The following is a 17,751-nucleotide window of genomic DNA, read 5'->3' on the forward strand; positions in this document are numbered from 1 at the left end:
ATTCAGTTCTCCAACTGTTCTGTCAGGAGCCTTCACTCCGTCTAGAGCCTGCATGGATTCTGGGGGCTCGTTAGTAAAACCAGAAGTAACAGTGGCTTTCCTGTGTAGTAACTTCAGATGAGAACAATAAAACCCGGGGAAGGAACGTGGTCTTCCGACAAGAAGACTTTGAAGTCGTGAAAAGGAATTTCAAGAGAAAAGGTTGTACGTGGGGACCAAGCTCCATCCAAACGAAGGGAAGACCAGAAGGGCGAGAGCGGTAAGGGTGTGAAGAGGGGGCACATGACCTATGGTACTGGGTACACGGCACACATCCGGTTACATGTGACCATGCTGCTCGACCTGCCTCTTGGGAAGCAATTAGATTGATGCAGAGACAGCTGGATATTAACATTCTGCAGCAGGTTGAGCTGACATCATGAAGTAATGATTAGTACGTAATTTGGCATCTGTGTTTGTCACTTCATAATTTACGTATGGGGATGTTTATGGAGAGATTGCTCAGTCCTGCAGAGGACCAAAGTTTGATTCCCAGCACCAACATGGTAGCTCACAGCCACCGCTGTCTCCAGTTACAGGGGTTCCATCACCCTCTTCCCACCGCTGTGGGTACCAGGCACCCATGTGGTGTCCATGCATTTGTTTGGACAAAACACTTATACCCATAAATAAATCTAAAATATTTGTAAAAGATTTTATTAGGTCTTCGAAATTCCGAGGCACAAAGGGATATTCTCTTTGTATCTTTAAAAATACTGCTGGTGGGATGAGGTGTTTGGCCGATGATGTCCTTGTCTGGCAAGCAAGAGATCCCAAGTTCAATCCCCAGCACTCATATAAAAGCTGGGCAGGCATGGCAGCCATCTGTAGCATCAGACCATCAAGACCTTAGACTCAGACTTCATGGCACTAAGGGAGAGGATCCCATGGGTCTAAGAAAGACCTTTTAAGGGGTTGGGGATTTAGCTCAGCGGTAGAGTGCTTGCCTAGCGAGCGCAAGGCCCTGGGTTCGATCCCCAGCTCCGGGGGAAAAAAAAAAAAAAAAAAAGAAAGACCTTTTAAGGAAGACTTAGAAGAGACAAGGAACCTCTAGGGCAAACTGGCTTGGTACTCTAGCCAGAACTGAGAGACCCTGTCTCAATATAATAATAGACAGCAATTGAGGAAGATGTACAACATCAGCTTCTGTTCTCCTTATGTGTGTACACACTCGCATGCATGCGCAGAAACATATACATACACACATGCACACATGCACATACACACCCACTCATACACACATGCATGTGCACGCATGCACATAGGCACACACAAGCAAGCACACACATGCATTCAGAAACACACATGCGCACACATATGCATGTATGCACAGAAACACACATTCACGCACATACTCACAGACACGCATACACATGCACACACATGCATACATATGTGTGTACGAACACACATGCACACATGCACAAACACATGCACACCCCCCCACACATGCACAGAAACACACGTACACAGGCACACAAACACACAGGCGTGCACATAAACACACAGGCACACAGACACACACACACACACACACACACACACACACACCCCTCATATATACCAAAACCTTTATCCCTAGCATGTATCTGCTGCGTCTGTATGTCCTGAAGTTCCACGATGATGTGAACACACATGTCTTTCTCTCATAGGGTCAGACCTCTCTCAGATGGCAACAGCCCTTGGTCGTCTCTTTTAATAAAAAGCCAGAAAACCACACCCTTGGCTTCACTGTTTGTGGACCAGCCAGGTAACTGTGTCTCAGGAGGCAGATGTGCTGGGATGCTCTCAACTTTCAGGGCTCTGAATTACCTCGTGTGGCCCTTAAGGTTGCTGAAAGGATGACAGCAGGTCCTTTAGAGCGTTACTTAAGCCCAGAGGTTATTTTGCATCCAGACTTCATGGCCCTAAGGAAATGGGTTCCCCAAGTTTGGGGGAGATAGAGTTCACAGCTCCACGTCTTACCAGAAAAAGCTGGTATTCTACTTAACTGTATAGACCTCGTGAATATGGCGTAGAAATTGACCAGATGAAGGATGGGCTGGGGCTGTGTTCTGTGTAGAATGAGTTCAAGACATAAATTTTTGAAAACCTTCAGAGACGGCTGTTAGCATGAAGAACTAACTGGTCTTTTCTGCCTGAGTGTTTCCGACGGCCTTTCACACTGTGGTGGAACTGGAGGTGCGGGTGGTGGGCCTGTTCTGGGTGCTGTGCTCTCTCTCTCCTTGTCCCTTCCTCTGGAGGGACCCCTTCGGTAAGCAAGGGGTTGGAGTGGCAGTGCCACAGCATCAGGGCCATCAGTGGAGGGAAGGGAGCTCCATGAGCAGAGGTCCTCATGGGAAATGCAGGCCTGTGTTCAGAGAAACCAGTGTGCTGTCTTGTAGAGAGCGGCTTTCCTGATGAGAGTGGCCATCTAGAAGACAGTGGGTTTACGTGCCAGAGGACGCCACTCTGGAGAACCAGGGAGGTCTTCTGTGTCTTACGGTGGAGCTCAGCACAAGGTGGCTGTTGCTACTGCTGCATACATGCAGGAGGCTTCACCTTCTTCTTTAGCTACTGCACTTGCTGACCTTCACCCTCCTCCTTGACTTGGTGACCCCCAGAGGGCTCCGCCTCCTTGAAGAATCACCTCCCCACACTTCCATAGCAATAGCTCCAGTCTGGGGACAGGTCCGTCACACAGCAGCACTCTGGCTCCTTCTTTGGACTTTTGGTATTGCCCCAGGTTGGGCAAGAACTTGGGTGTTTTAATTGCCACTGGGTTGGGTGCTACACTTGAGAACCCACAGGGTGCTGTGTAGCAGTCCTGAGTGCAAAGTGAGAGTGGGATGGGGCTGTGCACTTTGGTGAAGCGATACAATGTGTACGTTTTGTGGAATGGGACGGGTGTGCACGCACATGTATGTATTGGTGTGTGTGTGCATACATGTGTGTATTGGTGTGTGTGCAGATGTGTGTATGAGTGCAAATCTGTGTTTGTGTGTGCATGAGTGTGTGCACAAGTGTGTGCATGCATGTGTGTGGTGGTGCATATGTGTGTTTCTATCTTGGTGCTTCTGTTTCCATACTGATTTCTGTCATCACTGCTGATGAGGGACACTTTCCTAAGGCAGGAAGCACTGATAACTTTCATACAAGCCTTGGGTGCCTGCATCCCAGGGCTCTGGGCTCTTCTCACCAGAGTTCTGCCACTGAAAGACCTGTGCATGTTCTGTGCAGTGTGGCAACTCCTGGGTTCTAGGGTGTTGGTGCACAGTTTCAGTGGTGGTGTTTGCCCTGCAATCATTCTGCAGTGTTTATGTTTGTCCCTCTGTTTAGGATCCTGTGAAGAGCAGAAACTTGTCCCTGATGGATTAGAACATAAAAAACCAAAGCAAACGAAGTCCCCTGGCCAGGCCTATGTTGGTCTACCTCTTTGCAAAGACAGCCAGAGAGAAGACTCATTAGAGGCTGAGAGTCGGGAGGAGGGACCCTCTAAAGGGTCCCCGGTGAACAGTGTGGGCGCACCCTTCCTGAAAAAGAAAACGGAGTCAGCTCTGTGTGAGTGTGGGGTGCTGCTGGCATCAATGGCTTTGGGACTAGATGTCAGGAAACTACATGGAGCCCAGGTCCCCACAAAACCATCACCCAAGGATGAAAAGAAGGGAGAGGGCGCTGTCCAACTGGTCTCCAGGTGCCAAACAAGTTCCAGTCCACTTCTGAGGCAGCCATCTGCGGGCAGGGCACCCAGTGATGGCTCCACTCTCCTGCTGAGTGCCACAAGTCTCCTCTCAAAGTCCTCTCTCTCCATGAAGTGTTTGCTGCAGGCTGGCGAAGAGGAGGCACCATTGGGGAACACTCAGGTCTCCTGTGGTCCCACAACGATCACCCCAGATCCTAGTTCTGCTGCGCCAGAGAGCACCCTAACCCCTGGACTGAGACTTAAGGCTGACTGTGGCGTGTTGAGAAGCGTCCCGCCTGCCATCCTGGAGCAGACAGGGGAGAGACTGCCAGGCTGTTCCACTGCAGGGGACAAAGAATGCCACCGTGTGCAGATGGGATCTAATGAAATTCCTCTCCGGCCCCAAAGTAGGTGGTAACAGTTGGGTGATAGCGGACAGGACATTGCAGAGGGAGGAATGGTGTGGACTACACAAGCGGGTTTCCCCTTCTCTAGTGATTTCAATTAATAATTAGCTCAAGTAGCACTTGAGTATTATCCTTCTGAAGTGATTTTATTATCACCAGAGCATTGATTCTGAAACGAGGCTCATCCAGGACCTAGTAACTTCAGATTGTAGGATCACATATGTGCAAACCATGCGACTAATGACACATGGGGCCAGAGATGGGTCACAAGCCCAAATCCCAGCAAAAAGACAGTAGAAGAGTAGACCACAGACATGAACCACAGCCACCAAACCCAACAATAAAACACTCACCCCACACTGAACCCTAACCCTAAACACTAACCCTAACCCTAACCCCTAACCCTAACCCTAACCCCTAACCCTAACCCTAACCCCTAACCCTAACCCTAACCCCTAACCCCTAACCCCTAACCCTAACCCTAACTCTAACCCCTAACCCCTAACCCCTAACCCTAACCCTAACCTAAACACTACCTTAACCCTAAACATTAACCTCTAACTTAAACACAAACCCCAATCCTGCCTCTAATACCTGACTACAAACCCTAATCCTAACCGTCCTACCTGAATGCTAACTGAAAGCTGTCTTCAGGCTTCCCCGAGACATTCTGGCGTCACATGCTGTGGCTGTGTCAGTCCCTGTCGTGTCCATAAGGTTGCTGTGTAAAGCTTGCAGCAAGAGTAGCTTAAGCACGAGGCCGTCTTTCCCCACTGTGCTGAGGGCAGAAGTTGCAGCAAGAATGTAGGCAGGGCTGGGTCTTCCTGAGGCCTCTCTGCGGGGCTTGCCCACTCCCTCTCCCTATATCCTGACATGGTGGTTCTTCTGGGTGTTTGTGTCTGAATCCTATAAGGCCCGCAGTCAGACTACACTAGGGCCTGCCCACGTGAACTTATTTTAACTTAACCACCTGTGAGGACCCATCTCTAGGGCTGGGGAAACATCTCAGTAAGTAAAATGCTTGCTGTGCACATAACAGGACTCAAAATTCAATCCCCAAAATCCATATCAAAAGCTGGGTGTGCTAGTGCACACCTGTAATCACACCATTGAGGTGCCTGGGGCTTGCTGGCCAACCAGTCTAGCCACATCATCAAATCCAAGGCCACTGAGAGACCAGGTCTCTGAAAATAGGTGGACATGCCTTGGGGTGACTGACTTTAAACCACCTACCTTGCACTGATGTTGCACATGCATGCACACATGTGTGCGTGTATACACACATGCATATACACATACATAGAGACATACACAGACACACACCACATACACATACATGATAAACATAGACACACACATGACACAAGACACAGACATACATAGACATACACATGACATACAGACAAATGGATACATGCACTTGAGTTCATACACACATGCATGCATACACACACACCATATACATGACACACAGACACATAGACACACAAGACACACATACATGACACAGACACATGGATACATGTACTTGAGTGCATACACACATTCATGCACACACACAGACACACACACACACACATCTCACATATGCACACATGATACACACACATGACACACAGATACATACACATACAACACACAGACACTGGGTTCGGTCCCCAGCTCCGGAAAAAAAAAAAAGAAAAGAAAAAAAAAACAAAAAAACCCCACACACAGACACATAGACATACAACACACAGACACATGGATACATGTACTTGAGTGCATACACACATTCATATACATACACACAGACATACACACATACCACATAATCACACACATGATAACAAATACGTACATACATGTGTGTCTACACATGTATGCATGCACACATGTACACCACATATGCACACACATACACATATGTGCACACATGGAGACACATGCACAAGTCATGGTGATGACTGTTAACTGTGTAAACACTAATGCTCAGGTTTGCTGCATGTGACCTTGGGCACATCACGGTAACATGTTTGTCTACTGTTAACCTATGTCACCTCTCCTCTAGTTAGGAGTGGGGTACAAACCAGTGAACAGGTACTTCTGTGACTCACTCCTTTTGTATGTGGAGGTAGTTACATTGATGTCCTACACGTATTCTCCGAAGCTATGGCTGTGGAAAGCCATTTGAGCTGGGCATGGTGGCTCCTGTCTGATATCCTAGATGTGAAGTGGGTGGGAGAATTTCCCTGGGTCTAATGTCATAGCTTCACTAGGGATACACACGCCGGTGGCTGGGGATGGTTTACATAATTACGTGGTTGAAACTCGAGGTAGCATCCTTATCTGCTTGAATTGTCACTGTCTTTCTCATCACTCACTGCTTCAGAAGTCGGTCTTCTCGTTGCACACTGTCTGACTTGGCTTTCTTCACCCTCAGGTGCTCCTGGAGACTATGGGCCACCACACTCTCCCTCCCCTGGACCTCAAACAGACCTGGCCAGCCAGGACTCTCCTGTGCAACCTCAAGTTGTTCTGGGCAAGTGCCAGGCATGCCCTGCCCCGCCACAAAGGCCACAGACTGCTTCATTGAGGACAACACCTCCAGCTGCCTGGGCCTGTGACAAGGACCATGCGGTGCCAGCCTTTGCCTGTTTTCTTGGTGCTCAAGAGAGAAGCAGGTGCCAGGTTCTGGACACCAGCTTAGAAGGTCAAAACAAGGACCGTGCCATGCCCTTGTGTCGAGTGAAGAGCGTGATGTGTCAACCGTCCATCTACGCCCTGGAGAAAGACTTTCTGACCTGATGACCTCTGCCTTCCCGCCATTATCATTTGATGCGGTCACACGGAGGCACCGCGTGCCTTGTGCTATGTTTCGGACGCGTGGCCTATGATGCTAGAGGCGGATGCTGACACAGTGGCTTCAAATACACAGAGGTCCGAATGACTATCCGCGGAGGTGGGGTCATCCGAGCCAGTTTCTCTGCTTCAGTCTTTCCTGTGCCCTGCCCGTGAGCGGGCACGCACACGGCAAAACTGCAGTGACTGGTCTTTTCTTCCTGCCTTCATCTTTTCTCTCTTTTTCTTGTCCTTTTGGGGTTTTATTTGTTGTCTGCTTTTACACAGCAGAAAGCCAAGACATAGCTACTCACTTCTCAGCTGTAACAATGTGATGATAAAAGCAAGCGTTTATTTACGGAGGGGGGCGGGAAAGGTCCTACTGTCTGGGGGTAATGCAGAGTCCTATTTAAACTGCCCAGAGGAAATAGTAGCCTTGTAATGTGGAAGTGTATCCAGTTGACTCCTGAGGTACACAAGGATAGCCCTCTTCCAGGAGGATATAACCTATAAACGCTTTATTGAGGCTCGAAGAGATGGCTCAACACTGACGCATGCATCTAGCTCTTTTGGAGGACCCAGGTTCAATTCCTGGAACCCATGTCAGACGGCACACACACACACACACACACACACCACACACACACACACACACACACACACACTTAAAAGTTAAAATATTTTAAAGGTTTTATTGAATGTAACTATATTGTCATTTTTTGTATCAGGCAACCAAAATGCCCTAGAACAACTTAAAGGGAGGAACTATTTACTTTGCTCGTGGTTTCAGAGGGATCAGTGCAACCGTGGGAAGGGCCTGTTGGGGTGTCTTCTCATCATGGTGGGCAGGAAGCGGGAGAAAAGAAGAAATTAGGGCAAGCTACAGCCCCGGGGCACATCCTCACTGAACTTGTTCTCCTGTTTCTATAACCTCCCAAAGCAGCACTCCTATGTGAAGACCAAACAAATAGAGCCCGGATGTCTCAGATTCAGACCTTAGCAGTAACTGCTGAGCATCACTGATACCAGGCACTAATAGTTGGCACCCTGCACAAGGCCGCTTTACTGGTTTCCCTGCAGAAATGGCTCAGTAGTAGCCAGAAGTGGGGAGTTTCTTCATGTTCTAGAAGCCTTTAAACATTTAATGATCCATGGCCAGCTATCTTTGAAGAGCCCACGCACCATGAACATACATGTTGTGTGGTCTTATCTCTCCCTGAACCAGCAGTTTTGCCAACACTAACAATACTACCTGTGCAAGAGACAGCAGGACCATCAGGGTTTCCAGTCAGCTTTTCACACTCCATCTAACCCTGAGCCAGCGGGGTCATCTGTGGGGGTGAGTGGGCATGGCGGGAAGACGCAGGTGACTTCTGGAAGTGACTTTGGATAGCAGATGGGATTGGAACCAACTTAAAGCTATTCGTGAATCACTTCCATAACTTCACAGAGAGGGCGCCATATCGCTGGGACTGGGTGACTCTTCAGGAGCTCAGTGTCCTTGTCTGGGCTTCTTGAGTACTGTGATCCCCTTCTGTCACCAGAATGTAGTTATCTGTGAGGCAGATAGTAAATACTTAAAGTCCCAGACAGTAGGAAACTAAATTACCAGTAGCCCTTCATGTTTTAGTTAACATTGTATCTTGGTTGACCGATAATAGCGGAAGTTCAAAGGGGATTCAATCAGGTATGATGACATCTAAGTCACATACAGGTTTGTCTGCGGGTGACCTGAGAGGAGGACCTTACTGCCTGCTCTAGGCAGGTTTCAGACGCTTGGAGCAAAACCTCAGGCTTTCACCAGACTTCCTGTGTTGTTTCCAGTCTGCGATTCTGCCTCACTTCAGTAGCCATTAAGTGGTGTGACAGGGATATAGTTTGCTCAACATTGGTCACATCGGACAGACTGCTTGGCCTCTTCTTTCCAAGAGAAGCTAAAAGTAAAGGGCATGACCCAAATACCCTGTGCACGGAAGGAACATATACTGTGTTCAGTTTTGCTTCTGTCGCACTCTGGTGGAATGTGTGCATGACAGAGATGGTGAAATCAGACGTGTCTGTCTATCCGTCATGTCCTCTCTCGCTCTGTGTCCCAGCCTCCCTTCTCTTCGTTTTGCCAAACTGTGATAAATTTAGAAAGGAAGCCATGCTACAATGATAACTACACCAGAAGGAGCCAATCTTACCCACGGCTGCTGCAGGTCTTCATGAAGGTTTTCACTGAGACCCCAGATTTTCTGTGTGTGCTAACACACCTAGCAGAACCTGAATATTCATTTTCTGTAGACCCGGTTCCTGTGTAATCCATACTCTGCTTTTTCTGCCCACCGCAGAGACTAGCAGCTGGAGCCCGGATGGATGTGCTATACTCAGAAGCCTGTGGCTGACAAAAATGTTTACGTATGTTGTCTAGCTTTTTAATAAACTTTTTAAAAACAGCTCGTCTGTCGGTTTAGTGGCTCTGATGTCCTCCTAAATGGTCACAGTGGCTTGCTTTGTATTCAGTGAGGAGAGCACGCAGGGATGAGGCTTGCTGTGCAGACGCAGAGACCTGAGTTCCGCCTCCAGACCCTTGCAAAACAGCAAATCCTGGTGATGTGCCCTTGTGGTCCCACAGAGAGGTGGGGACCTGGGGCTCACTGGACAGCCAATCTAGGAAGTCCCAAGGCCAAGAGAGACCCAGTGCCAAAAACCAAGGCAGACAGCCTCTGAGGTTAATACCTAAGGTTGATCTGTTTCTAAATGCACACACACACACACACACACACACACACACACACACACACACACACTTCTTTGTGCACATGTGTGTGATACACACACTCAAATTTAATAAGAAATAAAATATTTAAATCTAGTTATGTGGGGTACCTCTCCACAGCCACCAGCTTGGAGTTCTTAATCACTTCCTGGCTTCTCAGTGTTATCCCAGCTTGACCCAAGCTGGAGCCGTCTGGAAGAGGAACCTCAATTTGAAGGAAAGAGAAAAACCCTCTATTACACTGGCCAGTAGGCAAGTCTGTGGGAACATCTTCCTGATTGACGTGGGAGGACCCAGGCCATCAAAGACAGTGCCACCCCTGGGCAGGTGGCACTGAGCAAGTCCTGGACAGCTAGTAAGTAGGACCCCTCCATGGTGGCTGCTTCTGTTCCTGCCTCCAGGTTCCTGCTCGAGGCCCTGCCCTGACTTCCATCCATGATAGACTGTGCTTGGGAAGTGTAATAGTCCAAGCAAACCCTTTCCCCTTCCAAGTTGCTTTTGGTCGTGATGTCTTACCACAGCACCAGACAGTAACCAGTCCACTTCTGAACAGGGGTTCACCCGCTTTTATTTTCACCTGGTCCTAAACTGCTTAAAATTCCACATTTATACCCTCCTATAACCCCTCCCCCCATCCATCTTCTCAGTTAAAAAAAGAAAAGTGTGAGTCAGAGGCCTCCGGTATGGAAAACCCAGCACCATAGAGACATCTGTATGGCTAAGGATTGCCCAGAACCATCTGTAGGGTCTGCATGGATGACTGCCGCCTCGCTGATAAAGAAACTGAGACTTAGGGCGATTAGGTAACTTGCACTCGAATCCTGCCTTGCTTTTCGGCCTCCAACCCATACATGCAAGCCACGGGGGAGGGGGAGTCTGCTGGTTATTGGCTGGTTTTCTCTAAGTTAATAAACGCCTCCAGGGGCAGCTCAAAGAAAGCAGTGTGAACTCTGTGTGGACCCTGGAGGCCTCTGTGCAGCCTGACATTGGGTTGGCGTCCGCTGAGAAGAAGTTCAGGCTTTACTTTAGAATTTGCACTCTTTTAGGGAGGGTTGGCCACAGAGAGGAAGCCCACAGGATATGCATTTGAATAGTGACATTTTCTGGAAACCAGCTTGTAACATAGCTGACACTGCAAGTCTGAGTTCTGCAGGGCCGGGGAGGAATGGAGGTTACACAGTGGCATCTGCTCCAAATGTTCCCAACCCTGAGACTAGAGAGTGTGACTATTCAGTACTGTATGTCACTGTGAGCAAACACTGGCTGAAGCACCCAAGGGAGGGCCTTGTTTGGGGGTCAAGGAAGGTATGGGGCCACTGTGGTTCAACCTTTGGCAGAGGGAGCTTGGAGAAGCTGGGTATCATGGCAGCGGGGTAAGCAGAGGGTAATGGCTGTTCCTGGTTGTCAGCTTGACTATATCTGGAATGAACTACAATCCAGAACTGGAGGGCTAACCTGTGATCCAGATCTTGAGGCTGAGAGATACAAGTTTCTGACCTGGATCTTGGCACAGGGATCTTGAGGCATAGTGGCCATGAAAAGCTTAGGTCCAGGCAAGGTTGCACACAACTTTAATCCCAGGAGACTAAAGTAAGGAGATCTCTGAGTTTAAGGTCAGCTTGGTACAAATAAAAGTTCCAGATCCAGGCATGGTGGTACACACCTTAATCTGGGCCACACCTTCTGCTGGAGACCTACGTAAGGACATTGGAAGAAGGAAGATTGGTTCTTCCTCACCTGCTTGCATTTACTTGCCAGCACTGTTGGAAGCTACTTCCACAGCTGAAACGGCTACCCTCGTGGGACTAAGTGACTACTAGATGCTTGGATCTAGTTCCCATTCACAGCTGACCGTTGTTGGGGAGCTGGACTACAGACTGTAAGTATCACGACAAATAGAAAGAGATAGAGACATTCCATAAGTTCTGTGACTCTAGAGAATCATGACTAATACAAAGAGCAAAGCTAAAAACCCTTGGAACCTACCCCCCCTCACCCGGCAGCCTTCGTCAGCCAGCTGTGCCCATATCCAGAAGGCTCCACAGCTTTCCAAATGTTCAAACACACGAGCCTATGGAGGAACAGCTAGTCACTGACTGGAGCTGGACTTAGCCACTCTGTGACTCAGACTTACAGATTGTTAGTTCAAGTCCCCAAACCATCTGGGCTCTTGATGCTCTGAGGCCTCTGATAAAGGCATCGTCCTGATGTGGGTCCAGCTCAGCACTATTTACAGCAGGACACAGGCGTTCCAAGTGGGAGACACTCAGGCTGGTGGCGGCACCCAGGTGTGCGTCACTGAGACCGAGCTCACCATCCCGGTCTGTCTCTGGAGTTTGCAACTACTCATGGAATGCAAGCATGATTCAAGCCCACCAACTTGGTAACACTGGTTTCTCCTCACCCAGATTCAAAGTTGCAAACGTGGAAACTGCTTTCCTATTGGGCTTTATACTTTCTGTCCACGCGGTGGCGCCAAACACACGTGAATTCACAGACAAGGTAGCACAAGGGCCTGGGTAGAGAATCAGCCATAATCACCCTTAGAAGCAAAAGGCTGTAGGACAACAAACCTTGGGAAGGTGTGGGAGGGAGGGAAGAGGAGTCCTCCACAGCACGTATGTGGGGAGGGGAGCTTACACGGGTAGCTCAGCTGTGTGTCTGCTGCAAACAGAGTGTGGTTTTAAAACTATGGGATGTGTGTGGAGGTTCAAGGACAGCCTCAGGGTTTGTTCTTTAGGAGACGTCCCTCTTGGTTCTTTGAACGATTCTCATGGGCTGGAACTCACCAAGTAGGACTAGCCGGACTGGCCAGCGAACCCCAGAGATGCACTTGTCTTTGCCTCTCTGCTGCTGGGATTACAGGTGTGCATCACCAGGCCTGGGGTTTTGAAATGTACCATCTGGGGAATGAACTCAGGTTCCCTGGGTTTTCAAGGTGAGCACTTTAGCAACTGAGCTATGCCCCTGGCTGAGGTACACAGCTTTTAAAACCACACTGTCTTAAACCCTCTTGTTGCATTCTGTACCTACACACAGGGCAAGAGGCTCCTTGGACCTGTCCCAAGTACTCGGTCAATCCGGACCTCTCAAGGCCTAGAATTTTCCATCCCCTTCAGTCTGTGGAGACCTGTGGACCTGCAGTCCAGCCTTTAAACTATCTCCTTCCCAAATCACTTCTTGTGCTTAAAGACATAGGCTTCGCTTCTCTCCTCTCCTCTCCTCTCCCCCCCTTTCCCTCCCCTCCCCTCCCCCCCTCTCTCATTTCTTTTCCGTTTTGACAACTAATGAATATAGTACAGGATTTGGAACAAATCAGGGACAGAAGAGAACTGCCACGACCCACAGGTGAGCAGTTCCACAAAGCCTGCAGCTGAAGTCAGGTCAGGTAACCTAAGAGACTGGATCTGTGGGCCTGGTGTTACTAAGGAGAGAAGACAGGGCACCCCCACCTCCTCCCCTCACAGCTCGCTTTGTGTAGCAGAGTCGGCTACGGAGGACAATAAAAGAGATACATTCTCACTTGCTGGGAGGGCAGACAGCAGCCACAACGGATACAAAGAAGAGGAGCAGAGAGAAGCGAGCTCTGCCTTGGCCTTCAGGTTGCAGGTCACCCGAGTCACCTGTGGCTGGCTGTGGTCTCGGGTTTGACTAGGAAGTATGGCACAGAGTGACAGCCATGTTCTAGGCATGTTTCTATTTGCCCACACCCACTAGGCTTTCCTTGTAAATGGAGGGCATTTTACCCAACGTTCACCACATGCCTCTCGGTGCCCGACAGCCAGGGCCACACCACCACTAGCTGAGTAAGCTGGCTCTATCGGTCATCGTATTGCCACCAGGCAAAACCTCCAGCGCCAGGAACTGGCTACATCCTGTCGAGTCGTCGGCTAAAGGGGGTCTCATAGACACTTCTCTGAACATCACAGGGCATTATCAGGGCTCCTGCTTGCTGTCTACAACCTGATGGTAAGACTGTAGTGCTAAAGACAGCATTTACTCACGTCGCTGGGTTTGCAAAAGTCAAGCTGGTGCCTGACTAGCAGCCTCACTTAGTAGCATTCACACACTGGGACCGTGTCTGCATGACACTAGAGGAGAGAAGTAGTAATCTTTGTCACCCTGCTCGCGACATATGTGGTGCAATAGCGAAACAAATTTTGTGTGAGCAACCAGTCGCTCTTTGATTGGACTTAAGGCCCACTTCGGGTGAAGTGGAGCCCATATCTGACACTGTTAAAGGGGCCAAGAACCCAAGACTGTACAGGGTGTGTGTGCAAGGGACAGCCTGTCACTACCACTCTGTTAAATAAACAATAACATGACCCCTAACGACACACTCGTACTCACAGATTGGTGCCTCTCTCCACCCCTCCTCAGAGAAGCCTCTTCTTGCTGTAGGTGGGAATTAGCGCAAGGACCCACAACTGGGCAGTGTGTAGACTTTGGGACACTCAGTCCTGAATGGGATATCTTCATCAATCCCCTGCCCTACAGTTCAGGGATTTATGTGGAAGAAGGGGCAGAAAGATAATAAAAGCCAGACGTACTTGGTGGTTCTAAAAACAAAACAAAACAAAACAAAAAACAGTCTTCCAGACACAGCAGGGCCGATACATGAGAGAGCTCACAGAGACTGTGGCAGCATGTGTAGGACCTGTACAGTTTCGAGCCGGAGGGGGTCCCAGCACTGAGAGGTAAGTGGACACAGGGTCCCACCTCAGCCAAGATTCTATGTGCAACTGATACCTGCTGGCCCATCACCCATGCCTTCGCTTTCGCTTACAGACTGCGTCTCTTTGTTGTAATGTCTGACACCAGCAGCCAAAATCATCTTAGATTCCAGCGTATCCTGTCTCCTCCCACTCAGAGGCCAGGACTCAGTCCGTTATTTTTTTTTTTTTTCAACATGAAAAGCGAAAGAAGGGAACTCTATTGATGGTTTCATCGAATCACACAATTTGCCATGGACAGTCTTGGTGGTGTGTGTGTGTGTGTGTGTGTGAGAGAGAGAGAGAGAGAGAGAGAGAGAGAGAGAGAGAGAGAGACTACTATTAACATCCAAAAGCTGCTTTGCATGGGCTCGCCCTGGCAGCTGGTGTGTGCCGGGGTCTGGAGTATTTAATGACAGGCTGATGGAAAACAGATTCAGTAAGAAGCCCTTCTCTACCTTTGTGCTCAGATGCAACTGCAAGCAGATGTCCACAGGCCACAATGGCTCCTGTGCCCCAAAGAGCAGAAGAGGGAGCCTTCGTCCAAGGAGAAGGCGTTCCCAGTGTTCCAGGGAAGCAAGGCGTGGTGGTTTATATATGCTTGGGCCAGGGAATGGCACTATTAGGAGGTGTGGCCTTGTTGAGTGGGTGTGGCCTTGTTGGAGTAGGTGTGGCCTTATTGAGTGGGTGTGGCCTTGTTGAGTGTGTGTGGCCGTGTTGAGTGGGTGTGGTCTTGTTGGAGTGGGTGTGGCCTTGTTGGAGTGGGTGTGGCCGTGTTGAGTGGGTGTGGTCTTGTTGGAGTGGGTGTGGCCTTATTAGAGTGGGTGTGGCCTTGTTGGAGTAGGTGTGTCACTGTGGGCATGGGCTTCAAGACCCTAATCCTAGCTGCATGGAAATCAGTATTTTGCTAGCAGCCTTCGGTTGAAGATGTAGAACTCTCAGCTCCTCCTGCACCATGCCTGCCTGGATGCTGCCCTGCTCCTGCCTTGATGATAATGGACTGAACCTCTGAACCTGTAAGCCAGCCCCAATTAAATGTTGTCCTTTATAAGACTTGCCACGGTCATGGTGTCTGTTCACAGCAGTAAAACCCTAATTAAAATACGAGGCTTATTAAGTTAACACAAAAACGCTGCATGTGAAAGGGGGAGGTCAGAGGGAGAAGCAGCCCACTGAAGGAGCTGGTGTCCTGGGCTTCAAGACAAGGGCTGTCAGTGTGTGTGCCCACATCCACAGCTCAAGGGCATCTGAAGTCTCCCTCTAGGAGGTGCTGGGTACCCTACTTGTATTAGTTGGAGTTCCCTAGGGGAACAGAACAAAGAGAATGAATATATAATGCAAAAGAGGTTTATTAGATCAGCTCACGTGCTATGAGCTTGTCTACACACCAGAGAACCTACATACTGGAGAACCCAGCAGCCGTTCAAACCACAAGCCTGGGTGCCTCAGCTCAGCAGTCCTAGTCAGTCCCCAAAGCCTTAGGCATCCTAGAGCCGCTGGTCCCCAGTCCACGTTGGAAGGCCAGAGAAGTTGGATTCTGATGTGGAGCAAGAGTGGCAGCAACAGCAGCAGGGTGGGTTTACTTAGCAATGTGACGCAGAGGAAGACAGCAGCATTGATTGATTCCCTCTCAGACTTCTTCGTATCTGGGCAACTGCTGGAAGGTGCCGTCCGCTCAATTAACTCTTCCCGGAAATACCTTCACAGACACATCCAAAGGTTGGTCTGTTAGTTGATTTCAGATTCCAACAAGTGGACACCCAAGGTTCGACATTATACCACCACACGCTCTTGGGAAGCCAAGACCACGATGATCAGACCACTCTTAGCTCATTGTCTGGAGCCAAAGCTGCCCCATACCTGTAGGTCCCTTTGGGCCTGGACTCTGTGGCATTTCATTTCTTGGGCGAGGACAACTAGAAAGACTAAATGTGGTCTCTAGTGAAAACCGTCAGTGTGAATGGTAGGTTGTGTTTGTGGGGGTCACTGCCCGCTGACACTGGGCACAGTGAAAGGTAAAGGTACCAGAGCAAACCAGGGGCACGCAGTGAAGCAGGGAGACAGACTTACAGAGAGGCTTTGGTACTTCTCCGGAGACACCACACGGTGGCTCTCTAAACCTGGCTACTCCGCCAACCCCAGCCTTCGGCTTGAAGCTTAGAGGTTTAACTTTGCTATGTGTCTGTCTCTTAGAGGCGGGGTCCTAATAGCCAAGTTCAAAGCAGCAACATAGAAAAGATGAACAAAAACTCATCCATCCATTTGAGAGTCGGTCCTTGCGGACTCAGATGGTTTGAATACAAAATGACCTCCACTGGCTCATTGGCTGTGGCTCAGTCCCTGTCTGAAGGCACTGTCTGGGGGTGTTTTGTGGACCTGTGGGGTCGACTTGGCAAAGACAGATCTTGGTTTCTATTTCTATCCTGATTGAGCATAGAGTCCTGGCTGAGGTGATGACGATGGGGGCCTCTCACTGGTGAGCTTGCTTTTGTAGGGTCAACTGGGATGACAGTGGATGAATTGAGTTTTGCTCTGAGGGCTGTTTGGTGACAACAGGTCATTTCTCTCTTTCCACCAAACACTGTTCTTACAGCTTTTGCCCCAATGGGTTCTGGGGAATCATACCCAGGTCCTCACGCTTGTCAGAGAACCGCTTTACCAATCAAACCATCTCCCCATCCCTGAGGCTGAACGTCTTATCCATGCCGTTTATGGGGGATTATCAAAGACACAACAGCTCCCGCCCTCTCGGGTTGGCTGCCATATTGAATCAATGGTTAATCTCCAAATTTCTTCCACGATGATATGCATAAGCACCTGGGGAGAACTGGAGAATGAGACCCGGCAGGAGAGCACACATCCGCTGTTTGAGGTGTGCACACGTGTGTGTAAGAACACCCTTTAAAGAGAAGACCTCATCACCCGCCCTCACCAGGCTGCACGTGTTTCTGGGAAGACCACTGTAACTCACGTTGTTCCCCTCCCAGTGACTCCCGCTTTTCAGATTTTAGAATCCAGGGTGAGATGTTGGGAAATTTGGAGTTTCCGTGAGGCAAGCAAGGTATTCTCTGTCCCTGCTTGGTGTCTTTGAACGCACTGTAAAATTCTTCACCACTGCCTGAGAAAATGACCTCAGGATGCTTCCAACGGTTAGACCAGGGATGCTGGGCTGTAGGCTCTCAGCAAGCATGAAGAGAAGGACCCTCTTTTACTCCCGATTTCCTTTGCCTTCTGCTTGTGAGTGCTGTTCACATCCCCGGCTGACATGAAAGCCCAGTCTCTTCAGCTTTCCATGGTGGACAGAAGATTGAGACTGGTAAGTCCACTTACCTCCCGGTTCTCAGCCACAAT

General features: G+C 49.4%; 1 protein-coding gene across 1 annotated transcript in view; it reads left to right on the forward strand.

Annotated features, from left to right (window-relative positions):
- Map3k21 (mitogen-activated protein kinase kinase kinase 21) overlaps nucleotides 1-9,366 on the forward strand; it is a 33,736-nt gene extending 24,370 nt beyond the window's left edge. The window contains 4 exon segments of the mRNA NM_001431336.1: nucleotides 109-259; nucleotides 1,692-1,789; nucleotides 3,358-4,107; nucleotides 6,530-9,366. Coding sequence (NP_001418265.1) covers nucleotides 109-259; nucleotides 1,692-1,789; nucleotides 3,358-4,107; nucleotides 6,530-6,894 — 1,364 coding nt within the window. The 3' untranslated portion in view covers nucleotides 6,895-9,366.
- The last annotated feature ends 8,385 nt before the right edge of the window (nucleotides 9,367-17,751 follow it).

The sequence above is a fragment of the Rattus norvegicus genome, chromosome 19 (assembly GCF_021556685.1).
Source record: "Rattus norvegicus strain SHRSP/BbbUtx chromosome 19, alternate assembly SHRSP_T2T, whole genome shotgun sequence".
NCBI lineage: Eukaryota > Metazoa > Chordata > Mammalia > Rodentia > Muridae > Rattus > Rattus norvegicus.